Raw genomic sequence first — 17,264 nt, 5'->3', positions numbered from 1 at the left:
GGTTTTAGGTTTCTGGGATTTGCTACAATAGCAGTATATTAAAAGTTCATCGAATTCTTTGTGTACCCAGCTGGGTAGCAAAGATATTTTCTTGGACTCTTGAACCAATCTTCTCATCTGCGGAACCAATGAATGAAGTTCGAGTGGGAATGGGAGCAACAGTTGACATCCAGAGGCAGCAGAGAATGGAGTTACTGGATCGTCAGATCATGATGTCTCAGGTTGCCCAAATGAGGCGGCAAAGGCAGCAGCAGGTATTGATATATGTTCTGTAAGGATTATATTAAGTTATGGGAAAAATACATTTTTCGTTCATCTATCATTTGTGGTTCCTGTTTCTTAAAAATAATGTATTTCTTTATTCTTTTCCATCAGTCTTTCATACACTGTTGTACTGCTAATAGCCATTTAAGTGTTTTATATAGCTTTATATGTTAAAACTGCTTCACAAGATGTAAGCAGAATATCAGACAATCCTGTAAGGATATCAGTACTTCTGTCAGTCTTTCACCAAAAATGAGGCTGAAAGTGATTGCCTCTCGGTGGTCTTTAGTAAGAGCCATTGTGGCAAGTTAGGAAGCCAAAATGCTCCTGACTCTTCTAAGTATTTGTATTGTTAGCATCCTTTTCAGACAGGTTGAAAATTGGCTATGTAACTCCTTTGTTTGCAGATGTACTTTGAATAAGGCTTGTTTCTTTTAAGAAAGTGCAGAAATTAAATTCTCTAACTTTCTTACAGAGGTCAACCACAGGGACTTTCTGTTTGCCGCTTTTAATGCTCTTGTTTTATTTCCTTATTGAATAGAATAGCAGAGCCTTTTTATTTTCTGTTTTAGTCAAACCAGCAAATGCAGATATTCACACACTTTGCATTGTAGGGCAGTAAAACAAGGCAGATGGTGTCTCAATTCACTTTTTCCTGTATCTTAGATGTATGTGTTACTACTCTATCAAACCTAGCAGACAGCATAGGCCTTGCATTGCTCTATGTGAACATATATTGCTCATAAATTAGTTACAGCCTAGCAATTTGAGGTCTTTACTGAGTTTCCTCTGCCTGAAACACAGCTCTGTACTGATACACAAGTTCTCGTTGTGTTCAAGGTAGTGTTGTGCAAGGAGGTGTAGCTGTGTTACGGTTAATATGTTGCCAGAATTAGAGGTGTGATGGCACAAATCTTTGGCCAACAACTGGAGTATGAATCTTTGTTTCCAGTCCCTGATAACATAATTCTATTTTCCTTGATTTCTTAACATTTCAATCTGATGAAATTGTTCCTCAGGTGGAAAGATGCTAATCTACTTTTCTCTATTCCCATTAGAACATAAATCAGTTTTAACATAAGAACTGAACTATAAATTACTCAATTCTTGAATGTTGCCGTTGTAATAGAAAATGAATTGAAAGTGTCTGAATTGAAATTGTTGGGCTACAAGCTGCTGGGAAGAGTGCAGCCAAGTTTCTTTAGATGGGAGGAAGAAGCCATTTCCAGTTTTGAAGGACAATCTTTATAATACATCTTTAATTGCAAAAAGTGGTAAATAAGTTCAGAACAGTAAATGATAAAAGAAGCGTTGATAACATTTTCTTCTCATCTTCTCCTTTCCTTAGGCTATGAACAATGAAAGTAGAAAAATGTCTTTTCATGTTTGACTTCAAACAGAGTTCTTTAAAGGTGGAGCGGTTTAAGTAAAATAAATGAACATTGTTTGAACATCAGTAAGATGCTTCCCTTTACAAATTGCCAAAACACTTTCAAGTTACCTTCATGTAACTATGCTGAGCCTTTAACTTGAGCACAGCATTTAGTTAACTGATAGTGCTAAATCTGTGAAACCAGTGATTGGAAGGCAATGGGATCAATGTATGAATGTTTCAAAGAGGCTCTTCAGAAAAGATGTGTCATGAAAGCTTTTGACCAGCCTCTTTTTTTAATGGCTCACAGAATTTACTGGCCATCAACTAAATCACAAAAAGCATCATTCACAATGTTGAGATGTAGTGGTAAAAATGAAAAGCAGACTAATTTCTATCTCAAAATAATATTTTTAAAATGGAAAACCATTTTCTGGATTGCTGTACTTAAGCGATTCTTTTGCCTTTAGAGGCTCAGGAAGGTATAATTTGAAGACAGTGGAGTTGAACAGATCACGTTACAGATGGAATTTAGATGATAATTTTACCTGTGGGACTGAAACTGATAAAGAATGCAGATCAGTTTCTTAGGGAGTTTTTTTTGTGAAACTGAAAATAATAAAAGCTGCGAAGTATATATCAGTCATCAAACATGGCTTTGAATTATATTCTAGGAGAATGTTGTGCAGATTTCTGGACTCCAAATATGCTGTCTCTAGGTAATGTGTCATAGGTGAGATACATTAACATTTTCTCTCCTGCTTTCCATTTTGTTTGGCAAGAGAAGTGAACGTTTAAGTTTCCTCTGTATGCCATAGTGCAACAGTTTTGTTTAGCTGCCCTTTGAGAAGGTGCTCTGCTCATTCCTCCTACTCCTTTACTCTTCAGGTCCTCTGGTTGAGAAAAGAGACAATACAGTTTCCCTGTATATTGGTAGCATTATGGAAGGAGAACACCAGAACATGATAGGTGGTTTTAATAGTGCTCCATTTTCCACGCGATGTGGCAAACTCTGTTCTGGCCATAAGGAGGCCCCTTTCTTAAATAGACACTTTTTGTAGTAAGCTTATTCTTCAGTTCTTTGCAAGAAGTTCTGAAGAATGTGAGCCTGACAAGTTATGCGAGCCAACACAAAAAGAGTAAAAGTTTAAAAAAATTTTTTAAAAAAACAGGGAAAGAAACTGGGGAAAAAACATTTCTCATAAGTTGTTTTTACTCTACCTCCAAGATACTGGGATGTAAATAATTTTATCTTTTTTTTTCTGCTGTTCACTGAGCTCTTTTATCCAAAGCAGAATTCACTTAGGCTGCTTTCTACAAAAAAGAAAAACAAAACAAAAACAAAAAAAACCAACCACCCCAGAATTTCTTTGCTGGCAACTCTTTGAGCTTTACATTTCCCAGTCTTTCTCTAGCTGAAACATTCTGGTCTGAAGGAGCCTGAAGCACGGAGCTGTGCATGTGAGCGCTGGGTTGTGAGACACTGATAACTTCAAGGAGCAGGTTGAGTATGTGGTAGAATTTGAACATAAACCACCAACTTCATTCCTTGACGTACCTCATTTTAGCCCTTAAATGTTCAGTGGTACTGTGTCTGAATATGTTGTTAGAAACTGAAAAAATTATCTTACGTTGCTAGTTTCTCAGGGGAGTGTGGTTACATGGTGACTGATTTTTGTCTTGGTTTCTAGTTGCTGTGGATACAGCCCTTAAACAGATGGTAGTGTGCATATTGAAAACTTTCTGTTCTTTTTTTTTCTTCCACGGATAATCCTGAGAAATTATGAACTTGTCACAAATGGAGAATTCCTGAGCATCACCTCCATGCACCTTTTGAGGCAGTAGAATAAAATGTGTGCCATATGTATTCATTCCCTCAAAAAATACCAGATTGCTATTTTGTTACTGCTTTTAAAACTTTAGTTTCTTGGTTCTTTTCTTCCCCACTCTTTTGTCTATCCTCTTTTCTAATTTAAATAATTTATCCTATTTTTCTTTTTTCCCATTATCTGATCTCTTTTTCCCCTCCATATCACTTTCACATTTCATTCCCCACTATGCTATTTTCCTCCCACATTTTCATCATCTCTTTCCCTTCATCTCCATTGTTTCCCATACTTTGTGTTTGCTCCTGTACAAAATCCTTCTTTGCTTTGGGGGAAGTTCTGTCCCATCATGTTTCACTACCAGTAATCATTTGCTGATGCATCATGAAGCTCATAGGATTTGAGGAAAGGATGCCTCTTGCCTTCCTCTTGTTCAGACAAGATGTAGTTGAGGTCTTTGGGCACTATTTTATCCTTTTGATACTGTAATATTGATGAACATTTTGGTCTTCCTCTCCTGACTTTTCTGTTTCTTGATCTCTTTCATTTCCCAGCATTTTTCTAAAGTTTATCTTTCTGTAACCCAAATGAAAGCTCTGGCGGGAAAAGGGAAGGAACTTCTGCATCTGTGCACCAGTATGGTAGCAAGGAGTCAACTTGACTTTCACTTCCTATTCAGAAATTTGGAGGGAGACTGGCAGATAACCAAATTGCAAATAGATCAGGGAGGAGTCTGTGCCTAGGTATTATTGACAACACTGTTGTCACTAAGGACAGATATGTGGAAGGTGGTGGGAAGTTGCAGAAAAGGTGGTCATCGCCTTTGGTTGGCAACTAAATACCACCTCTCCTTTGAGCGCTCATCCCTGTGCCTGTTTGGGAGGGGCAGTGTATGAACCTCGGTCCCTTCATCTTGAAAAAATGCTTTCTGTATCCACAGAGCATTTTTTCCTTCATTCGTGCTGAGCGTGTTAAAGACACCGTATTGCCTGCTTCTTGGTTTCTCTTAAGTTTCTTGGCTCAGAAAAGAGCTTCACCAGGTTGCTCCAGACTGTGCGATGAGCCTACAGCCATATATGAAAATCTTCATTCCACTACCTCTTTTCTGCCCTATCCTCCACTTTAAGCTTATTTTGTCTTTTCCCTCCTGTCTTTTTGTTCTTCTAGTCCAGCTGCCATTACTTTTCAGGAGGCCAGACTGTCCTTTGATTCATATCACACAGCATCTCTATATGAGATTCTACTGCTTGCAAAGACCAGAGTTCGTCTATAACAATGTGACTTCCTCTAATTGTTCATTCGCTAGATGTCTTTCTCCTGGGACGCTGGAGAGATGTTCTGTGGGTAGGCACACAGAGTGTCTTTATTGTTATGGGAAGTCTCATATCCTGAGAAGTGCCCAAGTTTCACATTTTGTCAACTAAGGACTGTGAGGCTAGATTGCTGATTTACCTTCTGGTTATATCTAAGCGGTAAACTCCTGACCTTGGAAAAAAATAGGTTAATGGAGCGAAGACTTTCCTGGCACAAGAATTCCTCCTCAGGAATGTTATCCTTATTCACAATGGTAGAAAAAAAATCCCTCAGTGAATATACTCCTAGACAGTCCATTTCTGCTTTCTCAACGAAGTGTAAGAACCAGACCTGAGCATATTCTTTAGCTCTCCCACTGGCACTGAGAGATACCACTTTGATGAAGTCTTCTTGAATAACTTCACAAGTTTGAGTACCAACAACAAGTCTTTCAAACAGACATTTTGAACCCTGAAGACCTTCTGCAACCTTTATACATTGCCGGGTTCATATAAACTCTTACTCTCACAGCCAGGACTTTGGATTAAAGCAGCTTGTTCATATTGTTCCACAGATGTATGTATCATTGTCAGGAAGGAATCTACCAGACTGCTTTACCTGAATAAACGGGTGAGATTTTCAGCCAAGTGTTACACAAAGTCTTTTTCTCTAATTAGGTTTCCATTCCAACTAGTCTGTGTTACCTAAGGCTACTTTGGGATTTTGTGACATAATTGAATAGAAACTGCCTTTAGCAACCTTGCCATAAGCTTCAAAGACAGCTATACATAGGGTACCAATAGGATAAAAAAGTTATTTGAGCTCAGACTCCTGAGATATGTGTGTACAAGATTTGACATCATATTTTTAAAGAATTCTGTTAACTAATAAGTGATTTATGGATTTATTTCAGCCCATGAATGAAGCATGTATGCTGCAGGAATATTCATTGTGGCTAAATTTAGACTCAGTATTCCTTCATTCTTCCCTTCCTCTGCATGCCAGTGTACATGTGTGGACGCACCCCAAGCCTTTTTTGAAATCACAGACACCTTCCATTTCTGTAGAGAAGAGAGTACCTTCTCCTTCAGACCTCAGCGAGTCTTCAACTCATCCTTTGCTTTTTGGCACTCTTCTGGCATTTTCAAACCTTGATTATTCTCTGTAATTGTTTAATAATGTTTTCTTTGTGTTGAGAATAAGCCTGTTTTTATTTCAAAAGGGGAGCTTTACTCTTAGAGGTTGTTGAGTATAAAAGCTGCATATAATGCTGATGTTGGCATATGTGAACTCTTTGGTTTTTTACTGTTTCATTTCAATAACGTATTTGCAGCAGTTGATAACCCACTGCTATTTAGATATTTCTGTTTTCTTTTTCTGAATAACTTTTTTCATGGATTCTAGGTGTGAAATTAAAAATGTTGAATTTCCAGGGTGCTGATACAGGTAATGAACAGTTTATGACTGTTTCCTCTACAAACTACCACTTCATTTTTCTGTCTTTTTCATGGAAATTGGCAATTCCACAAGCTGACAGACACTAGTACTACTACTAGAATAAGCTGAACGTGTCTCATTAACAGACAGTTGTCAGAGTCTAACTGTTTCTGACTTCTACTCCTCGGTAGCACCCCACTCACACATTGAACTGTCATTTTTTTTCTTGGACTGGAATGATGAAATTCTCTGTCTGTCTGACTGGGCTTTTGAGCTATTAGCCTTTGAATTTGGTTTAATATTTGTAATCAATTTCCCTAGAGAAGCAGTGGTTGATACAGTGGTTGGACAACTTCCTAAAGCAAAATGCTGTTTTATTTTAAAGCAAATTTTTTTTTTTGAGAAATAGAGTATGTTTATTCTCCTATGTGATTGTTCTATATTCTCTTCCTCTGACAATTTAACTTAAGGCAGTTCCCCATAAAAAAACTCCTGGCATACAAATCTCCCGAAGCATTTCCAGAGTATTTAATTCTCTGTTGTCTGACCAATTCCTGTTTACAGAAGGCAAGTTTCTTTTTAGCTGTACCTGTCCCTGCATTTCTAGCTTCGACATAGGGCAAATCAGGCATCCAGTTTGGGGGGTGGTCAGTTACTGGATTCCAGGGCTGCTTCTGTTCTTCCAGTCTGCACTGAGAGAGTCTTGATGGGACATTTCTTCTTCCTTCTACTCCATAGCATGTAGTAAACAAGAAGCATGTAGTTAGGTAGTAAGTGGTCCATCTTATTATTCAGGTTTTCTGATTAGAACTCTGATATTAGCACATAACAACTACAGGCTAGTTTCACTGATTGTTCCTTAATGCACTACCTTAAGGGGCACAATAGATGCAAAAGTTTTGCCAAACAGCGTTGCAAGTATGACACCTTGTATGTTGACTTTGGGATGCCAACAAATGGAAGCCCCTCCTCTTTGCAACCTAAGACAGAACTTGAATCTTTACATCCCAAAATGGGATGCTAATCTGGTTTTTTCCCTACGCCATCGTAGACTAGCCCTTTATATACTCATGTATGTGTTTATGCTAGTATGTTGAAGAATTTGGTTTTGAGTTTTCTTTGTGCCCAGTGTTTGTTATCTCAGCTTGTCAAATCAAAACAATTTTGGAACTCTGATTTCTCACTTTTGTTTCAGCCTCTACTTATTCCTTATTGCTCTTTGAAAAGGTTTATGTACAGGAGGTGAATGAAGGATTATCTGTCTAATCGTCATGCTTTAATAACAGTCCACTGTCACCAGTCAGCATCCAGAGAGCCATGTAGTAAGGCTTAGAACTGTCTCTGTTTTATGTAAAATGTCTAAAATGGAGCTAACATTATTTTCTCAAGTACAGACTCCGTGTTTGTGGTGGTGGGCCTGCTTTCAGCATTTAGAGCACTGGACCCGCCCCCCATTATCTCACTCAGCAAGTGTTGAATGCCAAACATAAGAACAGGTCCAAATCATGTCATTCCTTTAAAATTCAGCTGGTGATTGTGATCAACAGCTTTACCTCTCACAAGGCACTCACTTATAAAGATTAATTTTTAGTAATGGGAACTTACTTTTCAATATATACCTGCAATTTCTGTGGGAAAAAGTGACAAGCCCCACCTGCCAATAGTATGACAGGGATGCGTGTTTTCAACTGATGTAGCTGTGACTGTATCTGTGATGTCACAGTGCCAGCCAGAGCCCAGTTTGGATGAAGAACAGCTGACAGAAGCAAGGGAAGCTGGGAAGTTTGGAAAAGGAAGTGCTTTGAAAAGGTGGTTGAAGACCTGTCTCTACTGTCTAGAGAAGATTCAAATCCCCATTTATTATTGCAAACAAAGTCTGGGAGTCCTGCTGAACACTTCCCTAATGGTGGACGAATGAATAACATCGGTTCTCAAAAATGCCATCTTTCAACTTCTGCTTGATATGAAATATCTATCTTTCTTCTTGGCATAGTGATCCATCACTTTCTGGCTGAATTACTGCATCACAGCAGTAATGAAAAGTGAATGTTACTGTGATGCACAGTTTGGTACAGGACAGGTATTTACCCTTACTGTAAAAGGTTAAATGCAGAGTAATCTGACTCTTTCAGTGTTCTGAGCTAACTGCCAGTTTTTTGGAGTACCTACACAGCTCTTCACTTACTGCCAGCCAGTTGTGCGTCTGACTCAAATAATGGCACCGCTTCCTGTCGTATGTGACAAGCAGTGGTCTACAAGGCCAAGTACTTGGGCATGCACGAGTACGTGAGGAAGCGTTCACAACTCTCTGCACCTCCCTTGAATGCAGTAGCAAAAGCAGCCATTCCACCCTCGCCTCCAAGAAGCAGATGTGCCTGCCCGTTGGCATTTCTGGCTTCTGCTACTATGAAGGCATCGTGCTTGTGCTGAAATCCCTTCCATTGTCTCTCAGGCAGCTTCAGAGGCCAGATTAAGGTGTTCCTCCCAGATTTCAAAGGAAATAGCTGATCAGGCTTCAGAAAAGACCACATGTGGATTTCTGAACTTCAGTGACACATAAGCTCCTCTGGGACAATGCAGGCATCAAAGATCAGGATGCAGCAACTAAGAGTTGGAGACAGAGCCCCTTGGCTAAAGGGAATAGTCTGTAGGATAAATTTCCATAGGAAACTGGAATATCATTAGACATTGCTGGAGTGCTTTCGTTGGTGAAAAATTCTTTCCATCATTAAGAACGATGCTCAGAACACTATCAGAACACTAATACTGTTACATTTCTACCCCCTTTCAAAAGAAGGAAGTTATTAAAGTTAAAAAAGCCAAAAAAAAAAAACAACCCCACAAAACCAGAAGAGTTTTGTCCTCACAAAAAGAGGCATGCTAGACATTTGAATAAGTCTACTGTAAGTTCCACCATTACCATTGATCTTTCTTATGCAGTGTTCAGGGCAGCAGGTGTCATTGTGTCATTCATGGCTATGCTTTTTCTTTGTTTATATCATCAGTATGTGTACTTTGAAGTCAATAATTTGTAGAAAGATTTGTGTCTGAAAATCAAATAAGTGTTTCTTGCTTTTAGTACATTTTTTAAAATTAAGCTTTATATGAAAGAAGTACGACAATATTTATGTCTGTACCAGCTAATGGCTCCTACGCAGTGTAGCAAACTTTAAAAATGTTACTTTAAGAGATTAAATGCAAAGCAATTTCCTTTTTTTTTTTTTTCTTTCACTGCGGTTGTTATGTTAAGAAAAGGTGAACAGGACAGATATCAGGAGGCGCTTCCTGTTTGTGCAAACAGATGGCGAGTTGGCATTAACCATATACATGAGATAACATTATCAAAATATCTTAACCACATGCATCACTTTTTAAGAAGACTTTTATAAAGCATTTTCTTTCATTTCTTTTGAAATTAATCTGATTAAAATATGTGCAGATGTGACAGCTACTTAACTGGATATTTGTTAATTGTCCATAATACAACATTTTTAATTGTCAAGCTTTGGATAAGAAGTGCTTTTACAAAATATGCCATGGCAGGTATGTATATGGGAACAGGTAGAGTGGCTTTTCAAAAAGTGAGGAAGGAGATTATGTGAAAAGAAATGGCATAACTGGGGTTTTAGCAGGTTGTACAATCAGAGATATTTGCTAGCTCTATCTGTCTCTTCCTTGTAAACAGTATTGTCCCAGACACCATACAAAAAAAAAAAACAAACAACCCAAAACAAAGAAAGACATCAAGGATGTGACCTCATAGGGCACAACTTCAGTACGTAAAGCCCTGGCAGCTATCCAAGAACATCATCAATATGGCATTTCCTTACAATCTTTTCTGCGATGAAGAGCTGCTATTTTCCCATTCCCTTAATCCAGTCCGTTCTTAAATCTCATTCTTTGGTCATCTGAACTTGTGACCAGTTTGTTGTCTTCCTGTAACAGAAGTTCCAGCATCACCAGTGTTCTCCTAATCCACTTCTAGTGGTGATTTATCAGAGGCCAATAAAATGGTCTCCTTGGTATGTTTGTCTCCTATCAGGCAGTAACAAAGAATTTACAATCAACCGATTCACCTAGTTTTTGCACTGCTAAACCAAAGGAAAGTGAATTTTTCTTTAGTTAAAAAATTACAGCCTAGGAGTAAGGGAGGGGGAAAGGCTTATAGGCCTTTCTTAGGTGTGTCCGTCACCCTTCTAGACAAATAATTAATGAAGCAGTCTTTTTGTCTAGTGTTTTTCCTGATGACATGTGGAAGACTATGTTGAGGACAGAAATAAGGGCCCAGTCACCAATTTGTACAAAGTATTTTTATGAATGATAGTCTGTAGACTGAATTTTTCAGTGCCTGTCTCTCTCTAGTAGCACAGCAGTCAGGACTTCCAAAACAGAGTTTCTGATTAATGCCATGAAAACAAGTATGACAGCTGGCAATGGAGACTAGAACCCCACTGCAGGGACTGGGACCAATGCATGCAAGTTGATGGGAATCTTCAGCCACTTGACTACAGTGAGCTTGATGCTGTTTTCATGCCATAAGCAGAGAAGGTCTCCTTGAGCCTCTCATCCTGCAGCACAAACAAAGCAATGGAGGAATTAAATATGGAAAAAAAAAAAAATCCTGTTACTATAGTAAATCTTGCAGCATTCACACAATTGGACATGGAAAAAATTGGACTAAGGAAGCAGACATGAACAAGTCATCTTACCTTTGCGTAGATAACGTGACAAGTGGCTACTGTCCAGAGCACTGAATGGGGAAAGGATTTGGTTTATGTCATGTCCCCGCGTGCACCAACAGGCTCTCTGCTGAGAGCCAGCTCTGGTACAGCACAGCTCTTCAGCCTTGGAGCAGACTTGTGTGAGAAAGAGCTGTGGTTAGAAATACCTGTGAGAAGCCTTGTTGGGGTATCATTCACTTTGACTGGGAGTTGCTTTTAAGTTCAGGTCCTTGCCCTTGGTCCTTGCTGAGCTTTGTGGATACTCATGTGCCAATGACCAGTGTATCTCCCTCCCTGCTCCTGACCCACTGACTTGACTTCTAGGCTTGATCTTACACCTGCCTGACAATCTGGACTTTTGGCTGTCCATGGTTACTGTCACTGGACCTGCTTTGCTCTTCTCACTTGGATCCTGTGGGAAGACAGCACTTTTCAGTGAGGCTACTGCCTCTGCTTGCCTTGTTGTCACCCTTGGCTTTCAGCTTGCCTTTCCTCTTGGAGCAGCACCTGCACTTGCTGCTCCCCAACACCTAAGATTCAGGACAAAGAAAAATGTCACCTGAGATCACCTCGGTGGAAGATAGCCTGAGTCTGTCAGTTGTGGAAACTGGCTCTGAAAGCAAGAGGTTTACTGCATCCTCCTTACCTAGTCCTGAGTCATGTTGAGTCCCAGCCCCCAAACCATTTAGTATTAAACTTAATTCTTTTTATTACAAACCACAAACCAGAATCCCAGAAGAACTGCCTGGATTTCATTAAATGGATTCGACTGGCAGACACTTGGCACTGAAGGTGCTGCTCAGGAAAGGAGCTTACATACTGGACCTATACTGGATCATCCTCACTGCTTAATTATTGGCTCCTTTTCTGCCTCTGTTTTGGACCACTTCAGAGAGCTCTGTTATCTGAGACAAGGCTCCTGTGGAGGGTAAGGAGATGGGTATGAGCTCATCTGTGCTGTTGGGTGCTGGTGCCAGGGTTCAAGTATATTGTGAAATGCATAAATATTGTTTGCTGCTTCCACAGTAGGGACTCTCAGGTGGTTTAGAAGCATCATTTAAATAAATTCATCAGATTGGATATCTTCATGTGAAATCTTCCTGACTTCTCACAGAGTGAGTTAGCACAGTCAAAAAACACTGTAATACAGAAATCATCATAAAATTGTGAAGGGGAGGTCTGCAAAATAATTTCTGTGAGGCAAGGCAGAGTATTGGTCTAGAAATCTCCTTCTGTGCATTTTTTTTAACTGGAATTTGCGATATTTACTTAATTTAAGACATTTTTTGCTGTTTGCTTTGGGTCAAATTAAAATTCACAGTTTTCATGTATTTCTGCTGTGATAGTTAAGGTTGTCTGAAAGTCTTTACATACTCACCATCCACACTGGAAATCTGTAGCCTTGATCTCCATCTTCTGTGGATCTAAGACATTAGCTGCACTTCCTAATTTTTCCTTACCTTTACTCTATGGGATTGGCCACAGTACCAGTCCCGTAGTTCCTGCTGCAGTTCCCTGAATCTCTGCTCTTTTGAGCCTGACTTTGTGCATGTCCATCATGTAATTAGAGGCAAGTCTGCAACGGGAAACAATTTTATTGCAGTTAAGATAAAGAAGCCTAATGTGCCTGGTTTTGGTGCAGTTTGTAAAGTAATGCACAGATGAGAAGTGGATCATAATGCTGGGATTAATCCTAAACATCAGTGTTGACGCACCATTAAGAGTTTCAGCCTTTAATACTTGTTGTTGTATGTCAGATATTCTTACTTCTTTAATATAATTAAGAACTGATGGGTTATGTTTGTCACAATTTCCAAAGGTAATTGAAATGTTCTGAGGACAACTGAAAAAGATCTTTTCACAACTATTTTGATCTAATTTGTCTAGTCTGTTATTTCTGGGAAAGGGTTAGCAGTCTTCCCATGGAACTCTTCTGAATACATCAGTCCACATCTGTAGTTTATCAAGATATCTGGTGTAAACCTTCAAAACTAAATAGTTACCTTTGTAAGGAATCTGCATTTTTTTAAAATTGAAAGTAATGAATTCTGTGTACGTTAATTTAAAATGTATTGTAAGTTTAGTGTAAGGAAGTAGACAAGTCTCTTTGTAGTGTTAGGTGACAGCGCGCAGGACAGGGAGGATGCAAAACCAAACTGGAATAGGCAGCTCAGTATTGAAGCTGAAGGCACAGCTGGGAAGGTACATTTATTTCAGTCTTCAGATACACTGGAATACTGCTAAATTAATACATTTATTGTAGATTTTATATTTCATATACATTATTCTGTATGACTTCTGGTGCTTCAAAGGAATGTGTCACAATCCTGTTGTCATTTTTCAATTCACCAATTTAATGTGAATGACCCGTGGAAGCATTATTTTCTCCTTCTCAGGTCTTTTCAAAAGAATAAAAACAGGCAAAGCAGCGTTAGTGCAGTGTTCTTGCTGAGAGAGCTTAGTAGACTTTCAGAAATTCAAAGTTAATTAATTAAAACTCAACATAGTTCTGAGTTAAGGGAAATTATAGATGGGGAAGTACAGGACGTGATTTTCCAAGACCACGGAGTAGTGAAGTAGCGTCAGTAGAAGGTCTGACATCCCTCTCGGCATTTAAACTACAAACCAATTCTCCTTTTTACTGCACTACGCTGTTTGGCTAATGCAAAGCTTATACAGAATCCTTTGGTTAAAACCTCATGACTTTTAAGAAAACTTTTTATACAGTACGCAAAATAGAAATGTAGCTACGTAATCATTTTTTAAATTCAGAATCACTAACAGTGGAAACTATGTCTTGAAAACCAGTGATGACTCCTAGCTATTGCACATCTTCACAGGAAAAAATACGCTCAAGTATATAAGGGACTGGAATGCTTCACAAGCTAGCGTTTCAAGTCTCGCGGCTCCCCAAATGCTTTTTTAAGTGTGCTGTTGCACTGCCCCCTCTGGTGTCTGGCCTGGTTGGGTCTCCTCTGGAGAGAAAGGAAGAAAACAAAGGAAAGGGCAGGAAAACTGAATAAACAGGGGGTTTTTTGGTCTAGGAGCAGGTTTAGCTGCTGATGATCAGGTTGAGCAGAGAGCATTTAATGCTCTAGGGGTATATAAAGGCAGGAAGAGCCCTTGCCGAGAGAAAAAAGAAAAAACTCTCTTAAGAGGAAGGTCTTCTGAGAAACGACAGTATAGAACTAAAATAGAGCAACTAGAGGAAGGAAGTCCATGTCCTATATATACAGAAAGGGAGGGGGATCTTCTCCATAGTAACGAAAGGAGCAGGGGTGGAAGAAAAGGACAACAAACTGCAAAAGACTTTTTAACAAATTGTATAGAAAAGAGAGATTTGAGGTTTGCTCTTGTTCCCTGTTTGCAGGGCCTATGGTTTTGGTGTGATACAAAATCCCTTTGAAAATGTTTGTTTAAGCTAATAAATGAGGATTAATTATTTCTGGACAATTATAAAGCTTGTACTTTAGTATTTGTACTTTATATTCTAAACGTCTTATTATTACAAGACTTGAAGCTTGGCTGCTAAAAGAAAGTTTCAGTTCTGTGATTTACACAATACATACGTTACTGCTGTATTTGTATTATTACTCTGTAGTAACAAAATGTTTTGGCACTGGAATATGGCCAGATTTTGCAATGGTATTTAATACACGGAAGTTAGGTGAGGTGGTCTGTGTGTCTGTAACAGTTGCATTGGTGTCGCAGAAGTAATCACTTGCATGGAAATCACAGGTATCCTGAAGGTTGGGCTTGTTCTGAGTTTCCTGATGTGGTTTTGCTGATGCACTGAGAATCCATTTTTGCCTTTTCCCCCCACTTATTTCTTGTACTCTTTTTCCCTGGTTAACTCCAGCGGCAGTCTTGCAAAGCACTTGCAGGACCCACTGTTGCATCTCTTGCCAGGCAACTCCCTATCAATAAAGAGAGCAGTCCCTTCAGCCTCAGAAATCTAGCGCTGTAGTAAACCAAATCTTTCACAGTGGATGTGAAACATCCTTTCCTCCTTCTGTTAGCACTCTTCTTTAAAAGTAATCCAGTCATTACTTCTAATAACTAGTAAAGCAGTAACCAGTCCCAGTTGTGACTTCGTAAGAGACTGCAGCAGTATTTGTTGTTTAAAATAAAGTATGTTACTCAAATGTTTGCCTTGTGTATTATGTGGGATGGATGATCTTTTTGTTTAAAAATATCTGTAGTTCTTTTTACAAAGACTGACAGCAGTGTCTGGTTTCAGGGTGGGATGATTAACTGGAATAGACTGTTTCCTCCTTTACGTCATAGACATAATGCGAATTATCAAGATCATCGCCCGTCTGAACAAGACACACCTCCACCTACCGAGGTTTCTGAAGAGCAGGTAAAAATTTTTCTATTTTAAAATGGCATTAAAAAACTAGTTAGGAGTTACCTCTACTAATATTTTATCATCCATTGACCGTTCCTTAAATGTTCTCTGTAGTGGCACAAATTAGAATATCAGATAACAGTCACAGTACAGAGACAACAAGTTGTCATTACCATCCAAACCAGAGTTACAAATCAACTTGGGAGTTTCTGCTTTTATGTGTAACTGTCTTTTGTCTTTAAAGATGAGATAGTTTCACTAGTGGGGGCTATTCAAATCTGATAAAATAAATGTTTCAAAGAAGGAAGAATGACAAATACATTTCATTATTTGTCTTGTAGACAGGCAGTTTTTCCTTCACTGAGGTCTCCAGCTTGAGTTTCCAATTCAGTCATGTAATTTTTTGAAAATAAGAATGTTACGCCAGCTGTGGACTGCTGTGTAAAACTTGGATGTTTCCCTCAATAATGGGGTTGACTGATTTCACGTACTGATGCCACAGAGAAGTTTGTGTCTTTTCTACCAAGTATAGATTTAGATTTACTGTATAGATTTAGACTTTTAGACTTTTGTTGACAGTTTTATTCTCAAAAGAGAGGATGATTTACTAGGAAATTTAAGAATGTAAGATTAGTCTTATTTCTGTATTCAGGATTTATTGCATACAACTAAGTTATCCGGGTTGTAACCTGTCTGCAGTTAGCTGCATTTGGCCATATCGGCCAGTCTAAGGTCTCTGCTACCCTTGAACGAGAGCAGATGTCGTGGTTTAAGCCCAGCCGGCAACTAAGCACCACCCAGCCACTCACTCACTCCCCCCCGGTGGGATGGGGGAGAGAATCGGAAGAGTAAAAGTGAGAAAACTTGTGGGCTGAGATAAAGACAGTTTAATAGGTAAAGCAAAAGCCGCGCACGCAAGCAAAGCGAAGCAAGGAATTCATTCACTCCTTCCCATGGGCAGGCAGGTGTTCAGCCATCTCCAGGAAAGCAGGGCTCCATCACGCGTAACGGTTACTTGGGAAGACAAACGCCATCACTCCAAATGTCCCCCCCTTCCTTCTTCTTCCCCAGCTTTATATGCTGAGCATGACGCCATATGGTATGGAATAGCCCTTTGGCCAGCTGGGGTCAGCTGTCCCAGCCGTGTCCCCTCCCAACTCCTTGTGCACCTGGCAGAGCATGGGAAGCTTGATTTAGTTTAAGCACTGCTTAGCAACAACTAAAACATCCCTGTGTTATCAACACTGTTTTCAGCACAAATCCAAAACATAGCCCCATACCAGCTACCATAAAGAAAATTAACTCTATCCCAGCCAAAACCAGGGCAGTAGGTTTCAAGGGTGAGGTTTTTTTTCCCTTTTTCCTCCTTCAAGGAGATAAATCAACACTTGCTAGCACCATGCTGTCATTTCTAGTTAGTTTAAAATGAGATTGTCCCAAACAGAAGTCTTTGCTGTGATCTGATTTCTAGTTTTGATTCAATGTTAGATTATGTTCAAGATGTTCAAAACTGTGACTGCACTGGTGGTTTTGACTGCAAAATTTGCTGGGCTACATCTGACAAAAAAAAAAACCAAAACAACCAACAAAAAAAAAAGGAAAAGAAAACCCCCCACACCAAAGAACACCTTCTGAGACAAAACCCAGAAACTTAGTTTTGGCCGGCCTGAATGCCTACGCAGTGCCAGGTATGAGGTGAACCAAAAGATTTCCCTGCTGGGTTGGTTTGTTTATTTGTTTTACTGACAAATTCTGCTTATGTGAACTTTTATTGTTGGGCTGGAAACGCTGGATTCTTACCCAAAGTCTTTAGCCCTAGATTTATGAAAGCAATATATGCTCATCTGATTGCTGTCATTTGCAATGCTGTCTAGTTACTCTGCAAAGAAAAAAGTAAGCTAAGCACCTTTGGTTCCTCCAGGCTATACTAATAACTGCACAAGTTGTCTTAGAATGGCAGAAATGCAAGGTTTTCTTCTGTTTGTCATATTAAAATTTGC

General features: G+C 39.2%; 1 protein-coding gene across 1 annotated transcript in view; it reads left to right on the top strand.

The window, feature by feature from the left end:
• The window catches only part of UBAC2 (UBA domain containing 2), a 106,114-nt gene that overhangs the window by 83,559 nt on the left and 5,291 nt on the right, over window positions 1-17,264 (top strand). The window contains exons 7-8 of the mRNA XM_072849943.1: window positions 9-254; window positions 15,154-15,276. Coding sequence (XP_072706044.1) covers window positions 9-254; window positions 15,154-15,276 — 369 coding nt within the window. The remainder of the gene's footprint in view (window positions 1-8; window positions 255-15,153; window positions 15,277-17,264) is intronic.

This window comes from Ciconia boyciana, chromosome 1, assembly GCF_034638445.1.
Source record: "Ciconia boyciana chromosome 1, ASM3463844v1, whole genome shotgun sequence".
Classification (NCBI taxonomy): domain Eukaryota; kingdom Metazoa; phylum Chordata; class Aves; order Ciconiiformes; family Ciconiidae; genus Ciconia; species Ciconia boyciana.
This window is presented reverse-complemented; position numbering and strand designations above follow the sequence as displayed.